Below are 18,132 nucleotides of genomic sequence, written 5' to 3' on the forward strand. Positions count from 1 at the left end.
CAGAGCCCCCAGTACGGCACAGACCCCCCCAGTACGGCACGGAGCCCCCAGTACGGCACAGACCCCCCCAGTACGGCACAGACCCCCAGTACGGCACAGACCCCCCAGTGTGGCACAGACCCCCCAGTACGGCACAGAGCCCCCAGTACGGCACAGACCCCCCCAGTACGGCACAGACCCCCCCAGTACGGCACAGAGCCCCCAGTACAGTACAGACCCCCCAGTACAGCACAGAGCCCAGTACGGCACAGAGCCCCCAGAACAGCACAGAGCCCCCAGTACGGCACAGAGCCCCCAGTACGGCACAGACCCCCCCAGTACGGCACAGAGCCCCCAGTACGGCACAGAGCCCAGTACGGCACAGACCCCCAGTACGGCACAGAGCCCCCAGTACGGCACAGACCCCCCCAGTACGGCACAGACCCCCCCAGTACGGCACAGAGCCCCCAGTACGGCACAGAGTCCCAGTACGGCACAGAGCCCCCAGTACGGCACAGAGCCCCCAGTACGGCACAGAGCCCAGTACGGCACAGAGCCCCCAGTACGGCACAGACCCCCCCAGTACGGCACAGACCCCCCCAGTACGGCACAGACCCCCCCAGTACGGCACAGAGCCCAGTACGGCACAGAGCCCCCAGTACGGCACAGAGCCCAGTACGGCACAGAGCCCCCCAGTACGGCACAGAGCCCCCAGTACGGCACAGAGCCCCCCAGTACGGCACAGAGCCCCCAGTACGGCACAGAGCCCCCAGAACGGCACAGACCCCCAGTACGGCACAGAGCCCCCAGTACGGCACAGACCCCAGTAGTCCTCCCATCCCCACTCAGCGCTGCACAGCCCCCCCCACCAGCACAGCCCCCCATCCCCATCCAGTACAGCACAGGACCCTCCCCACTCCAGCCCCCCCATCAGCACAGACCCCCCCCATCTGTACCCAGTACGGCCCAGACGCCCCATTATGGGACCCCATTCCCACCCAGCACTGCACAGCCCCCCCCAACCAGCACAGCCCCCCCATGTGCACAACACCCATCCCAGCCAACACAGCACAGCCCCCCCGTGTGCTCGGCCCCTCCATCCCCTGCTGCTCCCATGTGCCCTCCCCACTGACACAGCCCCCATGTGCCCCCCCAGCCCTGGCCGCAGAGCCCATCCCCGGGGCCCCAGGCCTCGGAGCCAGCGCTGCCCACGCCGGCAGGGGACAAGGGACCAAGGGGGGACAGAGCGAGCGGACCCTCCACCAGGAGCGCTGGGGGTGTCTGTCCTGGGGGGGGGACACGGGAGAAGGGATACCTGTCCCCCCCCACTTGGACATGGGTTCAGGTCGCCCTGCAGCATCAGCCTCCACCCCCATACAGTATCACCCCCCACAGTGTCCCCCCCCAGCATCACCCCCTGCAGTGTCACCCCCCAGCATCACCCCCCTGCAGTGTCACCCCCCCACAGTGTCACCCCCCAGCATCACCCCCCGCAGTGTCACCCCCCAGCATCGCCCCACTGCAGTGTCACTGCCCCACAGTGTCACCCCTCAGCATCACCCGCTGCAGTGTCACCCCACTGCAGTGTCACCCCCCAGCATCACCCCCTGCAGTGTCACAGCCCCGCAGTGTCACCCCCCAGCATCACCCATCCCGTAGTGTCACCCCCCAGCATCACCCCACCACAGTGTCACGGCCCCGCAGTGTCACCCCCAGCATCACCCCCCGCAGTGTCACCCCCCAGCATCACCCCCTGCAGTGTCAACCTCCCGCAGTGTCACCCCCCAGCATCACCCATCCCGTAGTGTCACCCCCCAGCACCATCCCACCGCAGTGTCACAGCCCCGCAGTGTCACAGCCCCGCATTGTCACCCCCCAGCATCACCCCACTGCAGTGTCACAGCCCCGCAGTGTCACCCCTCAGCATCACCCCCCGCAGTGTCACCCCCCACCATCACCCCCCAGCCCACTTCAAATCCAGGCACAGCCGGGGGGGGCAGAACCCCCTTGTGCGGGGGGGTCAGCGCTGCCCCCCAGCCCCGGCCAAGCCCCGGCTGCCCCAGCGGGACCCCCGTCCCGCTCCCCCCGGGGCGAGCACCGGCACCCCGTGACCGGCCCCCCCGGTGCCCCCGCCCGCCCGGCTCGGTGCCCGGGGCCTCCGGCTCCGCGGGGCCGCGCCAGCGCCGGGGCTGCCGGGAACCGCTGCCGCACTGCGGCCGGATCGCCCCCCCGCTGCCGGGGTCCCCCCGCACTGCCCGGCACAGCCGGGGGCCCCGGGGGCTCCGCCGTCCCCAGCGCGGTGACAGACGCCGCACGGAGCCGGCCCGGGAGCGCCGTGCGCAGCGCGGCCGGGGAGCCCCGGGCGCGGCTCTGGCGCCCGGCCAGGCTTCGGCTCCTGCCGGGCGCTCCCGGCGCCGCGATAACGTCTCTAATCGGGAAGCCACGAGGTGGCCCTGAAAACACCCGGCAAACGACCGGCAAACAGCCGGCAAACAGCTGGCAAACAAACAGCCGGCAAACGCCCGGCAAACAGCCGGCAAACAAGCAGCCGGCAAACAAGCAGCCGGCAAACAAGCAGCCGGCAAACAAGCAGCCGGCAAACAAGCAGCCGGCAAACGCCCAACGAACAGCCGGCAAACGCCCGGCAAACGCCCGGCAGCTCCCCGCGGCCCTGGCTGCCACCCACCCACCTCAGCCAAGGTCACTGGCACAGGGCACCCGGCCCCCCCATTCCCTGCCAGAGCTGCCGCCCCCTCCGCCAGCCCCGTTCCCCGGTGGATCCCCCTGCCGCTCCTGCCCAGCGCCGGCGACACCGGCGCGGCACAGCCCGCCACAACCGGCGCGGCACTGCCCGCCACAACCGGCGTGACACTGCCCGCCACAACCGGCACGGCACTGCCCGCCACAACCGGCGTGACACTGCCCGCCACAATCGGCGTGACACTGCCCGCCACAATCGGCGTGACACTGCCCGCCACAATCGGCGTGACACTGCCCGCCACAACCGGTGCAGCACAGCCCGCCACAACCGGCGCGGCACCACCCACCACAACCGGCGTGAACCGCCTGCCACAACCAGTGAGACACCGCCCGCCACAACCGGCGCACCGCAGCAGCCAAGACCCCGCTGGCCGGGCCCCTCCTGCCACCGCCACACGGCAGCGCGTCCCCCCGCCCGGCCACCGGCAGCCCCCGCTGCAGCGCGACATCGGTGCCACCGGCTCAGCCCCGGCACGGCAGCTCTGGGCCCCGGGGGCTCGGCAGACGCGGGGCTGGCAGAGCCGCCAGGCCCCGGGCTCCCCGCCAACCGTCTCCTCTCTGCGGGGCTGTCACCGCGTTTGGCGGCGCCCCGGGGCTGGGCCGGTGCTTCCCGGCTCCGTCCTGGCACTGCGGGGCCTGCGGGCAAACCACAGCCCTGGGTGACCCACAGGTGGCGGAGCTGCTGCCAGAGACCCCGCTGTCCCCTGCCCCATTGTCCCCTGGCCCATTGTCCCCTACCCCACTGTCCCCACTGTCCCCTGCCCCACCGTCCCCACTGTCCCCTACCCCACTGTCCCCCCTGTGTCCTCCACCCTACGTGTCCCCTGCCCCACTGTCCCCGCTGTCCCCTACCCCACCGTCCCCACTGTCCCCTACCCCATTGTCCCCGCTGTCCCCTGCCCCACTGTCCCCTACCCCACTGTCCCCGCTGTCCCCTACCCCATTGTCCCCGCTGTCCCCTGCCCCTCCGTCCCCACTGTCCCCTGCCCCATTGTCCCCACTGTCCCCTGCCCCACCGTCCCCACTGTCCCCTGCCCCATTGTCCCCATTGTCCCCACTGTCCCCTGCCCCACTGTCCCCTGCCCCACTGTCCCCTGCCCCACTGTCCCCCCTGTGTCCTCCGCCCCACGTGTCCCCTGCTCCCCTGTCCCTTGCCCAACATGCCACCTGTCCCCCTGCCCCACGTGTCCCCTTCCCTGCATGTCCCCTGCCCTACATGTCCCCTGCCCCTCTGAGCTCCTCACGGCACCCACCGGCAACACCGCTGGTCCCTCGGCCAGGGCGCCACTTGGCCAAGGCCACGGCACCAACCGCGACAGCACCGCCTGGCCCGGGGCTGGGGACCCTGTCCTGCCGGCGCTGGGGATGCCAGCGCGGCCAAGCCGGCGCACGCACCCTCACACACCGGGACAGCGCGGCAGGAGCCGGTGATGGCAACACCGCACCTGCGGCACCGAACCAGCTCACCTGCCCCCGCCACCCAAACCGCGGCTGCTCGGGGCTCAGGCTGCGGCTCTGGTGCTGGCGGCACCGGGGGCTCATGGGACCGGCTGTGCCGGGGTGGCACCCACAGACCCCAGGGACCCCACAGGGCGGGCGGCTCCTGCACCTGCGGCAGCTGCCCCGGGGTGACAGCCGGTGACACCCGGGGACACCCAGTGCCCCAGCACCCCCAGCGCTGGGGAAGGGGCTGCCCCCCCAGCTCCAGCCATGCATGGGCAGGGGCAGGCAGGGCAGGCAGGGCAGGCAGGGGCCGGCAGGGCACAGGCAGGGGCAGGCAGGGCACAGGCAGGGACAGGCAGGGCAGGCAGGGGCAGGCAGGGGCAGGCAGGGGCAGGCAGGGCACAGGCTGGGACAGGCAGGGCACGGGCAGGGCACGGGCAGGGCACGGGCAGGGCACGGGCAGGGCACAGGCAGGCCAGGCAGGGGCAGGCAGGGGCAGGCAGGGCACAGGCAGGGCACAGGCAGGGCACAGGCAGGGCGCAGGCAGGGCAGAGGCAGGGCAGAGGCAGGGCAGAGGCAGGGCAGAGGCAGGGCAGGCAGGGCACAGGCAGGGCAGGCAGGGCAGGCAGGGCAGGCAGGGCAGAGGCAGGGCAGAGGCAGGGCAGAGGCAGGGCAGGCAGGGCAGAGGCAGGGCAGGCAGGGCGCAGGCAGGGCGCAGGCAGAGGGCTGGCAGAGGGCAGGCAGAGGGCAGGCAGAGGGCAGGCAGAGGGCAGGCAGGGCACAGGCAGGGCACAGGCAGGGCACAGGCAGGGCAGGCAGGGCGCAGGCAGGGCGCAGGCAGAGGGCAGGCAGAGGGCAGGCAGGGCAGGCAGGGCACGGGTGGCGCAGGCAGGGCGCCGGCAGGGCGCCGGCAGGGCGCGGGCAGGGCAGGCAGGGCAGGCAGGGCAGGCAGGGCACAGGCAGGGCACAGGCAGGGCACAGGCAGGGCACAGGCAGGGCACAGGCAGGGCCGGCAGGGCGCCGGCAGGGCGCGGGCAGGGCGCGGGCAGGGCGCGGGCAGGGCGCGGGCAGCTCTCACTCTCCCTCCCCTTGTAAGGACACGCTGGCGGAGGCCGCGGCCCCACGCTGGGCCACCCTGTGCCCCCCCGCCACGCGCCGCCCCGGGGCCGCCGCGGAGCTGCCGAGGTGATGATGCCACCACCGGCACCGGAGCTTGTCCCCTGGGGACACGGCGGCCCTGAGACGCCAACGGCACTGCCCAGTGCCAGCGCCAGGGCCCCGGATGCCAGCGCCACCGATGCCACCGCTGAGCACCGGCACCAGTGCCCTGAAACGCCGGTGCCACTCGCGCCACCGCCGAGCACCAGCGCCTGTGCCCCAAGGTGCCGATCCCACCGATGCCACCGCTGAGAACCGGGTCTCGTGCCCCAAGGTGCCAATGCCACCGACGGCACCGCCAAGTACCGGCACCAGTGCCCTGAGATGCCGGTGCCACCGGTGCCACCGCCGAGCACCGGAGCTTGTGACCCATCCGCACTGGCCCCCAGCCACAGACCCCCTGTCACCTCTGCCCCCTCCCCGTGGCGCCTCCAGCGCCCACCCCAGACCCCCGGCAGCACCCACCGCCCCCAGCCCACCAAATGGGACCCCCAGCCCACCGAGCAGGTCCAACGCCCCCAGCACACTGAGTGTCACAGAACCCCGGGGGAACACGGGCACAGATCCCTGGGGGACACAGGAACAGACCCCCAGGGGACACAGACCCCTGCAGGGACCCGGGCACAGAACTTGGGGACACAGGCACAGACCCTGGGGGGAAATGGGCACAGATCCCTGGGGGGACAAAGGGACAGAGCCCTGGGGGGCACAGACCTGGGGGACACAGGCACAGACCCTGGGGGGAAATGGGCACAGATCCCTGGGGGGACAAAGGGACAGACCCCTGGGGGGCACAGACCTGGGGGGAAATGGCCACAGATCTCTGGGGGGAAATGGCCACAGATCCCTGGGGGGACAAAGGGACAGACCCCTGGGGGGCACAGACCTGGGGGACATGGGCACAGACCCTGGGGGGAAATGGCCACAGATCCCTGGGGGGCACAGACCTGGGGGACACGGGCACAGACCCTGGAGGACACAGGCACAGATTCCTGAGGGACATGGGGACAGACCCCTGGGGGGAAATGGGCACAGACCCCTGGGGGGAAATGGGGACAGACCCCTGGGGGACATGGGGGCAGACCCCCGAGAACACAGACACAGCCCCTGCCTGTCCCCACCAACACCCCGGTACAGCCACCCCCCCCCGGCCGGGCCACCCACGGGTGGGGGCAACCAGAGGGGTCCCCGGTTTGTGGCGGCGGCCCCGGCGTTGCCCGCGGGTGCCGGGGGGGTGAGCCGGGTGCCGGGGGCCGCGGCGCCGCTTGACGTGACCTATTATGGGAATGAGCGGCCGAGCTCCCCCGGGGGCCCCCCCGGCGCCCCCCCCCCCCCAGCCCGGACCCCGCCGTGGGGCAGGGTGGGGGGTCGGTACCTTTGTATCGCTCCCGCACGTCCTCGTAGGCCTGGATGAAATCCTGCTCGTCGGGCTGGGGGGGCAGGCGCCCCGGCTCGGGGGCGGCCATGGCGGGGGGGCCGGGGGGCCGGGGGTCCGGCCGCTGCGCAGCCCCGCGGAGCCCGGCCCGGCCCGGCGGGGACGGGGACACGGGACACGGGACACGGCGGGACATTCCAGCCCGCCCAGCCCTTAAAGGGACCGCCGGACACCGCCCCGGCGCCCCCCCGGCACCGCCCGCTGCCGCCCCCCCGGCACCGCACCCGGGAGCGGCGCCGGGAAACCCCCGGGAACGGGAACCACAGCACCCCCGGGAACGGCACCCCAACAATGGCACCGGGAAACCCCGGGAATGGAACCCCGGGAACAGCACCCCAAAAACGGCACCGGGAGACCCCCGGGAATAGAACCCGGGAACGGGAACCACAGCACCCCGGGGAACGGCACCCCAAAAACGGCACTGGGAAACCCCCGGGAATGGAACGGGAATCACAGCACCCCGGGGAACGGCACCCCAAAAACGGTACCGGGAAACCCCCGGGAACGGGAACCCGGGAATGGGAACCCAGGAACGGGAACCACAGCACCCCCGGGAACGGCACCCCAAAAACAGCACCGGGAAACCCCCAGGAACGGAACCCCGGAAACGGGAATCACAGCACCCCGGGGAACGGCACCCCAAAAACAGCACCAGGAAACCCCCGGGAACGGAACCCCGGCACCCCCAGCCCACAGCCCCCCATGGCTACAGCCCCCCACGGCACCCCCAGACCACAGCCCCCCATGGCACCCATGGGGCGGGAGGGAGCACCCGGTGCCCCCTCGCCAGGTCAGACGATGCTGGGGACACGGGACTGTCCCCACCCCACAGTTCCTGGGGGGGTCACGGACAGCCCCAGGGGGGCCCCGAGGGGGCGGGGGTGGGGGACAGCAGGGGCTGGGGGCACAGGTGACAAGGCATGGGATGGGGTGCTGGAGACGCCCCCCAGCAGCACAGGACCCCCGGCTCCCACCCTCGTGTGCCCCCCAGTGCCCCCTCCCCAATCTCACTCGGGGGGCGGATGGGGCGACCCCCCCCAAACACACAGAGACCCCCAGGTCCTGCCCCTGGGGACCCACCGTGTGTCCCCTCCCGTGGGGACGTCACGGCCCCCCAGCTGCCAGCCCCATGAGAACAAGGGGTATTTTTAAAGCTCCCGACCCAGCCCCAGCTGCCACCGTCCCAAACTGTCCCAAAGTGTCCCCAGCGCCGCGGTGACAGCGCTGCGCCCCCACGGCCCGCCCCAGAGCGGCCCCGCCGTGGGCTGCCCCCCAGCCCCCCCCCACGGCCCCACAGCCGGGGACACCGCGGGTGGCCCGGGGCGAGGGGCGGGGGACAAACCAGCGGGACGGAGCCTCGTCAGCCCTAAATATAGAGCCCAAAGCCCCGGGAAACCCGAGCGCGGCCGGGGGGGACGGACACGGGGGGGCACCGAAATAGATGGGGGGCTGGGCTGGGCGGGGGGGGCACGACGTGGGGACACAATGGGCACGACATGGGGACACGCTGGGCATGGCCCATGGGGACACGCTGGACGTGACCTGGTGACACACTGGGTACAGCGTGGGGACACAATGGGCGCAACACGGGGACATGCTGGACGTGACATGGGACACAGTGGGCACCCCATGGGACACACTAGGTGCTGTACTGGGACATACTGGGCACCCCATGGGGACACAATGGGCACCCCATGGGACACACTAGGTGCTGTACTGGGACATACTGGGCACCCCATGGGGACACAGTGGGCACCCCATGGGACACACTAGGTGCTGTACTGGGACATACTGGGCACCCCATGGGGACACAGTGGGCACCCCATGGGACACACTAGGTGCTGTACTGGGACATACTGGGCACCCCATGGGGACACAATAGGTGCTGTACTGGGACATACTGGGCACCCCATGGGACACACTGGGTGCTGTACTGGGACATACTGGGCACCCTATGGGGACACACTAGGTGCTGTACTGGGACATACTGGGCACCCCATGGGGACACAATAGGTGCTGTACTGGGACATACTGGGCACCCCATGGGGACACAGTGGGCACCCCATGGGGACACACTAGGTGCTGTACTGGGACATACTGGGCACCCCATGGGGACACACTAGGTGCTGTACTGGGACATACTGGGCACCCCATGGGGACACACTAGGTGCTGTACTGGGACATACTGGGCACCCCATGGGGACACAATGGGCACCCCATGGGACACACTGGGTGCTGTACTGGGACATACTGGGCACCCCGTGGGGACACAATGGGCACCCCATGGGGACATGCTGGGTATCAGGCACAACTGGGGACGCACCAGATGCTGTACTGGGACACGCTGGGCACCCCATGGAGACACACTGGGTGCCGTATGGGGGCACACTGGGCACACATTGGGGACACATTGGGGACACACTGGGGACACACTGGGGACACACCAGTGCCTGACCCCCCTGTCACCAGCAGGGAGCTCAGGGGACCCCCAGCAGGCTGGACTGAGGGGACCCTGTCACCAACCGGACCCCAGAGAGCACAGGGACCCCCCCAGGCTGCACTGAGGGGACCCCATCGCCCCAGGGGACACAGGGACCCCGTCACCAGCGGGGACTGGGGGGCCATGGGGACCTCCCCACTACGCTGGGCCCCCCAGTCCCCAGGGCACAGGGAGGATGGGGGGACGGGGCGGCCGGGGGGTGACAGCGGCTGGGCCACCCCGTGTCCCCCCACCCCCGGGGGCTGCAGGGCTCGGCTGCCCCAGCTCAGCCCCCCGGGCCGCGGGGACACAGGTGCCACGGGGGGGGGCACCGGCCGCCTGCTAAATCGGGGACAGGACGGGTGGTGGAAACAATTCCGGCCGGGGGGGGGGACAGGGCCCTGGGGGGGTCACAGCCACGGCTGGACGGGCGGGGGACACGGGGCCCCCTGCTGGGGACATGGGGCTGGGGGGGACACAGGTCTGGGGGGACACACAGGGTCCCACTGCTGGGGACATGGGGATGGTGGGGGACACACAGATTTGGGGGGGACACAGGGCCACACTGCTGGGCACATGGGGTGGGGGGGCAGACACAGAGTTCGGGGGACACATGGGATCCCACTGCTGGGGACATGGGGGTGGGGGGGGACACACAGGGTCCCACTGCTGTGGACACAGGGGGCTGGGGGGGGTCACAGGACCCCACTGCTGGGGACATGGGGATGGTGGGGAGGACACATATTTGGGGGGACACACAGGGCCCCACTGCTGGGGACATGGGGGTGGTGGGGGGACACAGATTTGGGGGGGGACACAGGGCCCCACTGCTGGGGACATGGGGGTGGCGGGGGGGACACAGAGTTCAGGGGACACTGCTGGGGACACAGGGGGCTGGGGGGGACACAGGGCACCACTGCTGGGGACATGGGGATGGTGGGGGACACACAGAGTTTGGGGGACACACAGGACCCCACCGCTGGGGACATGGGGGTGGCGGGGGGACACAGATTTGGGGGGGGACACAGGGCCCCACTGCTGGGGACATGGGGGTGGGGGGGCAGACACAGAGTTCAGGGGATACATGGGGTCCCACTGCTGGGGAGGACATGGGGATGGTGGGGAGGACACATATTTGGGGGGACACATAGGGCCCCACTGCTGGGGACATGGGGATGGTGGGGGGACACACAGAGTTTGGGGGAACACACAGGGCCCCACTGCTGGGGACATGGGGGTGGCGGGGGGACACAGATTTGGGGGGGGACACAGGGCCCCACTGTTGGGGACATGGGACTTGGGGGCACACGGGGCTGGGGAGTGCAATGGGGCCGTGTGGGCACAGAGCCCCAGTGTCGGGGACACACGGGGCTGGGGGGGGACACAAAGTTCCAAGGGCAGGAGCAGGAAGCGGGGACACAGGACCCTCCCTGGGGGGCTTGGGGGACCATGAGTCCCCCCCGGGGACCGCACTGCTGGCCGCTGTCCCTGGGGGTGTCCCCAGGGTGTCCCCATGGCCTCAGTAGCAGCAGAGCCAGGGCACTGTCCCCACCGGAGGGGACACCCCCTGTGTCCCCCCCTGGCCGAGGGGACACACGGCTCTGGGGGCCCTCTGATGGCCACCGCTGTCACTGCAGGGCCTTGGGGACAGCCCGGCCCGGCCAGCACGTGTCCTGGTGCTGCGGGGACACCCTGGGGACACGGCCATGCGGGGACACCCTGGGAATGTGTCCTGGGTGCTGGGGGACACCCTGGGGACACGGCCATGCGGGGACACCCTGGGAACGTGTCCTGGGTGCTGTGGGGACACCCTGGGGACACCCTGGGAACGTGTCCTGGTGCTGCGGGGACACCCTGGGGACATGGCCATGTGGGGACACCCTGGGAACGTGTCCTGGGTGCTGCGGGGACACAACCACATGGGGACAACCTGGGGACACATCCTGGGCACTGCAGGGACACAACCACATGGGGACACCCTGGGGACATGTCCTGGGTGCTGCGGGGACACCCTGGGGACACAGCCACGCGGGGACACCCTGGGAACGTGTCCTGGGTGCTGTGGGGACACCCTGGGGACATGTCCTGGGTGCTGTGGGGACACAACCACATGGGGACACAGTCATGCAGGGACACCCTGTGAACGTGTCCTGGACGCTGCAGGGACACCCTGGGGACACATCCTGGGCACTGCAGGGACACAACCACATGGGGACACCATGGGGGACACAGCCACACAGGGACCCTCCAGGGACATGTCCTGGGCACTGCAGGGACAGGGCCATGCAGGGACACAAGAGGGGACATGTCCTGGGTGCTGTGGGGACACTCCAGGGACACAGCCATGAAGGGACACACAAGGGGACATGTCCCAGGTGCTGCAGGGACGTGGCCATGCGGGGACACTTCGGGGACACAGCCACGAAGGAACATCCCTGGGACATGTCCTGAGTGCTGCAGGGACACCCTGGGGACACAGCCATGCAGGGACACTGGGAACGTGTCCTGGTGCTGCGGGGACACCCTGGGGACACAGCCATGCAGGGACACCCTGGGAACGTGTCCTGGGTGCTGCGGGGACACCCTGGGGACACGGCCATGCAGGGACACCCTGGGAACGTGTCCTGGGTGCTGGGGGACACCCTGGGGACATGGCCATGCGGGGACACCCTGGGAACGTGTCCTGGTGCTGCGGGGACACCCTGGGGACACGGCCATGCAGGGACACCCTGGGAACGTGTCCTGGTGCTGCGGGGACACCCTGGGGACACGGCCATGCAGGGACACCCTGGGAACGTGTCCTGGTGCTGCGGGGACACCCTGGGGACACGGCCATGCAGGGACACCCTGGGAACGTGTCCTGGGTGCTGCAGGGACACAACCACATGGGGACACCCTGGGAACGTGTCCTGGGCACTGCGGGGACACAACCACATGGGGACACCCTGGGGACATGTCCTGGGTGCTGCAGGGACACAACCACATGGGGACACCCTGGGGACATGTCCTGGGTGCTGCAGGGACACAACCACATGGGGACACGTCCTGGGCACTGCAGGGACACAACCACATGGGGACACCCTGGGGACACGTCCTGGGTGCTGCGGGGACACCCTGGGGATATGTCCTGGGCACTGCAGGGACAGGGCCATGCAGGGACACAAGAGGGGACATGTCCTGGGTGCTGTGGGGACACCCTGGGGACACAGCCATGAAGGGACACACAAGGGGACATGTCCCAGGTGCTGCAGGGACGTGGCCATGCGGGGACACTTCGGGGACACAGCCACGAAGGAACATCCCTGGGACATGTCCTGAGTGCTGCAGGGACACCCTGGGGACACAGCCATGCAGGGACACTGGGAACGTGTCCTGGGTGCTGCAGGGACACAACCACATGGGGACACCATGGGGACACGGCCATGCAGGGACACACAAGGGGACATGTCCCAGGTGCTACAGAGATACAGTCACGTGGGGACATCCCAGGGCCCCTTGGCCACCCCCGTGTCACCAACTGGGGCCCATGGGAGCCACGAGAGGCCTCAGCCTCACGTGCCCTGGCACGGCACAGCCAGACACACACCTGGACCCAGACCCTGGCACGGTGCACACCCTGGCACGATGCACACCCGCACAACACAGTCAGACACACACCCACACAACCGCCGAGCCATGTCCCGCCCTGACACCAGCCCCACATGGGGACACCGGGGTCCCTGCCGCCAACAGGTGCCGTGGCACGGCGTGACGCGGCATGGCATGGCACAGCATTCCCCATGGCGGCGCCGCAGCCCTGACCCCGGCACGGCACAGCCCCAGTCGCGGCATCACCCCGTGGCAGCCTGGCCTGGGGCTCCCTGTCACACCCGTGTCCCCAGGCATGTGCTGGGGCTTCCCCACGGCACTGGCCCCTGTGCCCCACGGCGTCACCCCACGGCACTGGCCCCTGTGCCCCACGGCGTCACCCCACGGCACTGGCCCCTGTGCCCCACGGCGTCACCCCACGGCAGCGCCCCACGGCAGCGCCCTGCCCCCCCGGGACGGCCCCTTGGGACCACAGGCACACACCGGCCAGGGGTCCTGGGCACCTGTCCCCTCTCCAGCATCACCTGCCCGGCACAGCCCCGGCCCCCGGCACACGAAGCCCCCGCACCCCATCAGTGACACGCTGCCCCACAGCCAGGGACACCACGGCACACAGACCCCATGTCCCCATGTCCCCCGGCACACGGTCCCCGTGTCATACAATCACAGCATCCCAGGGTGTCAGGGGGTGAAGGGCCCTCAAAGCTCATCCAGTGCAATCCCCCCCGGAGCAGGAACACCCAGCTGAGGTTCCACAGGAAGGTGTCCAGGGGTTGGAATGTCTGCAGAGAAGGAGACTCCACAACCCCCTGGGCAGCCTGTTCCAGGCTCTGCCACCCTCACCCCAACAAGTTGCTTCTCCTCTTCCAGTGGAACCTCCTGTGTTCCAGTTTGCACCCATTGCCCCTTGTCCTGTCCCTGGTTGTCACCAGCAGAGCCTGGCTCCATCCTCCTGACACTGCCCCTTTCCATCTTGATCCCCAGCAATGAGTCCCCCCTCAGTGTCCTCTTGTCCAGCTCCAGAGCCCCAGCTCCCTCAGCCTTTCCTCACACGGGAGATGCTCCACTCCCTCCAGCATCTTGGTGGCTGCGCTGGACTCTCTGCAGCAGTTCCCTGTCCTGCTGGAACTGAGGGGCCACAACTGGACACAAGATTCCAGGTGTGGTCTCCCCAGGGCAGAGCAGAGGGGCAGGAGAACCTCTCTGACCCACTGACCACCCCCTTCTAACCCCCCCCAGGTCCCATTGGCTTCCTGGCCACAAGGGCCAGTGCTGGCTCAGCCCACAGCACCCGCTGTTCCCACCTGGTCTCCCATCCAAGTACTGACCGGGCCCGACCCTGCTGAGCTTCCCAGAGCAGATGAGATCAGGTGTTCTCAGGGTGGTATGGCTGTATATATCATATGTACATGTATGCATATGTTCCCAAAGTATATCCTGATATCTCTCATCCTCTCTGTCCCCCCACAGCTGGGGGCTCCCGGTGCAGACCCCCCCGCGACGCTGCCGGTTCACCGGGACCCCCCGCCGTGCCCGCGGCACACGAGCCCACCGCCCGCCCTACCTGCGATCCTGATGACGGCCCGCTCGGCGGGGTCCAGCACCGTCCCGTTGCCGGCGGCCGCTTTGGTGCGTTTGGAGCGCTGGTGCTTGGACAGGTTCCAGGGCAGCGTGTCCCCGGCGCCGGGGGAGCCGCTGCTGCCGCTCGAGCTCTCCTCCGCCATCCCCACCGCTGTCCGCCCCGAGCCCGGCTCCTGCGGACAGGGACGGTGTCAGGGACCCGGCACCGGGCACGGCCCACCCACCCCCAGCACCGACCGACCCCCGGCACCGACCGACCCCCGGCACCGCTCACCAACCCAACCCCTGGCACTGCTCACTGACCCGACCCCCAGCACCGCTCACCGACCCCCAGCACCGCTCGCCGACCCCCAGGCACTGAACCCCGGCACCGCTCACCAACCCCTGGGCACCAAACCCCGGCACCACTCACTGACCCCGGGCACAGACCCGACCCCCAGGCACCGAACCCCGGCACCACTCACCGACCCCCGGGCACCAAACCCCGGCACCACTCACCAGCCCCCCAGGCACCGAACCCCAGCACCGCTCACCGACCCCCCGGGCACCGACCCGACCCCCAGGCACCAAACCCTGGCACCCAGCCACCGACCCGACCCCCAGCACCGCTCACTGACCTGACCCCCGGCACCGCTGACCAACCCCCAGGCACCAACCTGACCCCCGGCACCGCTCACCGACCCCCGGGCACCAACCTGACCCCCGGCACCGCTCACCGACCCACGGCACCATTCACTAACCCCCAGCACCAGGCACGGCTCTCTGACCCCCGGCACCAGCCGACCCCCTGGGCACTGCTCACCAACCCCCGGCACCGCTCACTGACCACTGAGCACTGAACCCCGGCACCGCTCACCAACCCCCCAGGCACCGACCTGACCCCCGGGCACTGAACCCCGGCACCCAGCCACCGACCCCCCCCCGGCACCACTCATCGACCCCCCGGCACCGAACCCCAGCACCACTCACCGACCCCCCGGGCACCGACCGACCTCCGGCACCGCTCACCGAACCCCGGGCTCCAAACCCTGGCACCGCTCACCAACCCGACGCCCGGCACCGCTCACCGACCCCCGGCACCGCCCCGCGGTCCCCGGCGGCACCGCCGCTCCCTTCCCTTCCCTTCCCTCCGCATCCCTTCGGGCGCGCCCCAACCGTCCCGCCTCGCACCTGTCGCCGGGTTCCCGCCACAGCCGCCCCGCACCCAGCCCTGCGGCCGCACCGGGAGCCCCGGGAAGCACCGAGGGAACCGGGCACTGTGCCGGTCGGTGCTGCCGAGGGGCCGCAGCGGCGCCGGGACGGGAGGGGGACGCGCCGAGGCCGGAGCCGCCGCCCCGGGGCAGACGAGGAGCCGGCGTGTGGGACACCGGGCACGCGCCTGCGGGGACCCCCCCCGCCCCGGTGACACCGGACGGCCCGTCCCCGCGGCTCGGGGCAGGGACAGACCGGCCAGAGCGGAGCAACCGGGGACGGTGCCACAGGCCAAGCGGCCGGTTCGGCGCTGCCCACCGACCGCCGGCCCCGCGGTGCCGCCCCAGCTCCGCGCCGGGGGAGCGGGACGGGGGTGCCGAGCGGAACCGCACGTCAGAGCCGGTAACGGCGCGGCCGCCTCCGCCACCCCGGCACCGCCATCGTGGCACTGCCATCGCCACCCCGGCACCGCCTCCGCCACTCCGGCACCACCGCCCCGGCACCGCCACCCCGGCACCGCCACCCCGGCACTGCCACCACCATCGCGGCACCGCCATCGCGGCACCGCCTCCGCCACCCCGGCACCGCCACCCCGGCACCGCCACCCCGGCACCGCCACCCCGGCACCGCCACCCCCATCGCGGCACCGCCATCGCGGCACCGCCTCCGCCACCCCGCGCCGCCACCAGCCGCCGCGGTGACACCAGCTCCGGTTATTTTCCCCCGGGCCCCGCACCGCTCGGCACCGGGAAGCGCCGGGCAGCGAGACCGGGTCACCGCCCCCGCCGGCCCCGGGGGGCGCGGGCAGACCCCGCCGAGCCCCCCCCGGTGCGCCCCCCCCGGCGCTGGCGCTGCCGAGGCGCCATTTGCAGAAGCTGCAAACCGCGGGTTCCCGGCTCGGGGGGGCTGGGCCATTGCAGCCAAAACCCCCGGGGGCCGCGCAGGGACCGGGGTGGGGACAACCTGCCCCCCCGCAGCCCAGCCGGGTCCCACGGGTGTCGCCAGGGCCCCCCAGCCAAGCACCCGAGCGTGGGGGTGGGCACGCGGGTGTGGGGTGACCGTGGGGTGACCGTGGGCCCGGCAGCGCCGCACGTGCCCGTGCCAGGCCGGACTCACCGGCTCCATCCCCGCGCCCCCCCGGAGCCCCCGGCCCCACGCAGCCCCCCGCACCCCAGGGACGCGCTGCCTGAACCCGCTTCAGCCCCCCAGCGCCTGCCCCACATCCCCCGTGCTGCACAGCCCCCTCTGCACCCCCTGACCCCTCTGCACCCCCCGTGCTGCACAGACCCCTCTGCACCCCCTGACCCCTCTGCACCCCCTGACCCCCCCCGTGCTGCACAGACCCCTCTGCACCCCCAGACCCCTCTGCTCCCCCACACCCCCCGTGCTGCACAGACCCCTCTGCACCCCCTGACCCCCCGTGCTGCACAGACCCTTCTGCACCCCCAACCCCTCTGCACCCCCTGACCCCCCGTGCTGCACAGACCCCTCTGCACCCCCTGACCCCCCCCGTGCTGCACAGACCCCTCTGCACCCCTACACCCCTCTGCACCCCCACACCTCCCGTGCTGCACAGACCCCTCTGCTCCCCCAGACCCCTCTGCACCCCCGCACCCCCCGTGCTGCACAGGCCCCTCTGCACCCCCTGACCCCCCCCGTGCTGCACAGACCTCTCTGCACCCCCACACCTCCCGTGCAGCACAGACCCCTCTGCACCCCCACACCCCTCTGCACCCCCTGACCCCCCGTGCTGCACAGACCCCTCTGCACCCCCAGAACCCTCTGCATCCCCGCACCCCCCGTGCTGCACAGACCCCTCTGCACCCCCTGACCCCTCTGCACCCCCTGACCCCCCGTGCTGCACAGACCCTTCTGCACCCCCAGACCCCTCTGCATCCCCTGACCCCCCATGCTGCACAGACCCCTCTGCACCCCCTGACCCCCCGTGCTGCACAGCCCCTCTGCACCCCGCACCCCGGCTCACCCAGCGCCGCGCTGTCCGCCGGGCCGCGCCGGTCGGGCATGACCGGGGGGGCTGCGGCAGCGGGGGCTGCACCGGGAGCTCCGCCCGCACCGGGGGCCGCAACGGCAGCGGGGGCTGCAGCGGCGGCTCCGCCCGCACCGGGGCTGCACCGGGGGCTGCAGCAGCGGCGGCGGCGGCTCCGCCCGCACCGGCTCCGGTTCCGCTCCGCAGCGGCGGGGGGCGGGGCGGGGAGGGAGGGAGGGAGGGGGGCGCATATCTCGGCTCCGCACCCGCACCCGCCCACGGGCCGCGGCAGCCGGCGGGGAGCCGACCAGTGCTCCCAGTGCAGCCGGCGGGGAGCCGACCAGTGCTCCCAGTGCAGCCAACGGGGAGCCGACCAGTGCTCCCAGTGCAGCCGGCGGGGAGCCGACCAGTGCTCCCAGTGCAGCCAACGGGGAGCCGACCAGTGCTGCCAGTGCAGCCAACAGGGGAGCCGACCAGTGCTCCCAGTGCACCCAGTGCTCCCAGTGCACCCAGTGCAGCCAGTGCGGAGCC

The 18,132-nt window shown here is 71.2% G+C and overlaps 1 protein-coding gene across 6 annotated transcripts in view; it reads right to left on the minus strand.

Moving 5' to 3' along the window:
• Positions 1–17,795, minus strand: part of PLEC (plectin) — an 84,497-nt gene extending 66,702 nt beyond the window's left edge. For 3 of the 6 annotated variants that reach the window (XM_082046692.1, XM_082046683.1, XM_082046698.1), the window contains exons 1-2: positions 17,599–17,795; positions 14,407–14,596 (exon numbers count right to left, since the gene is read on the minus strand). In XM_082046692.1, the coding sequence (XP_081902818.1) occupies positions 14,407–14,566 (160 nt within the window). In that variant the 5' untranslated portion in view covers positions 14,567–14,596; positions 17,599–17,795. Of the gene's footprint in view, positions 1–6,715; positions 6,903–14,406; positions 14,597–17,598 lie in introns of those variants that run through there. The other 3 variants (XM_082046699.1, XM_082046697.1, XM_082046696.1) reach the window with 1 other exon arrangement.
• Positions 17,796–18,132: the final 337 nt, after the last annotated feature.

Source organism: Streptopelia decaocto (genome assembly GCF_964273445.1).
Source record: "Streptopelia decaocto genome assembly, chromosome: 2".
NCBI lineage: Eukaryota > Metazoa > Chordata > Aves > Columbiformes > Columbidae > Streptopelia > Streptopelia decaocto.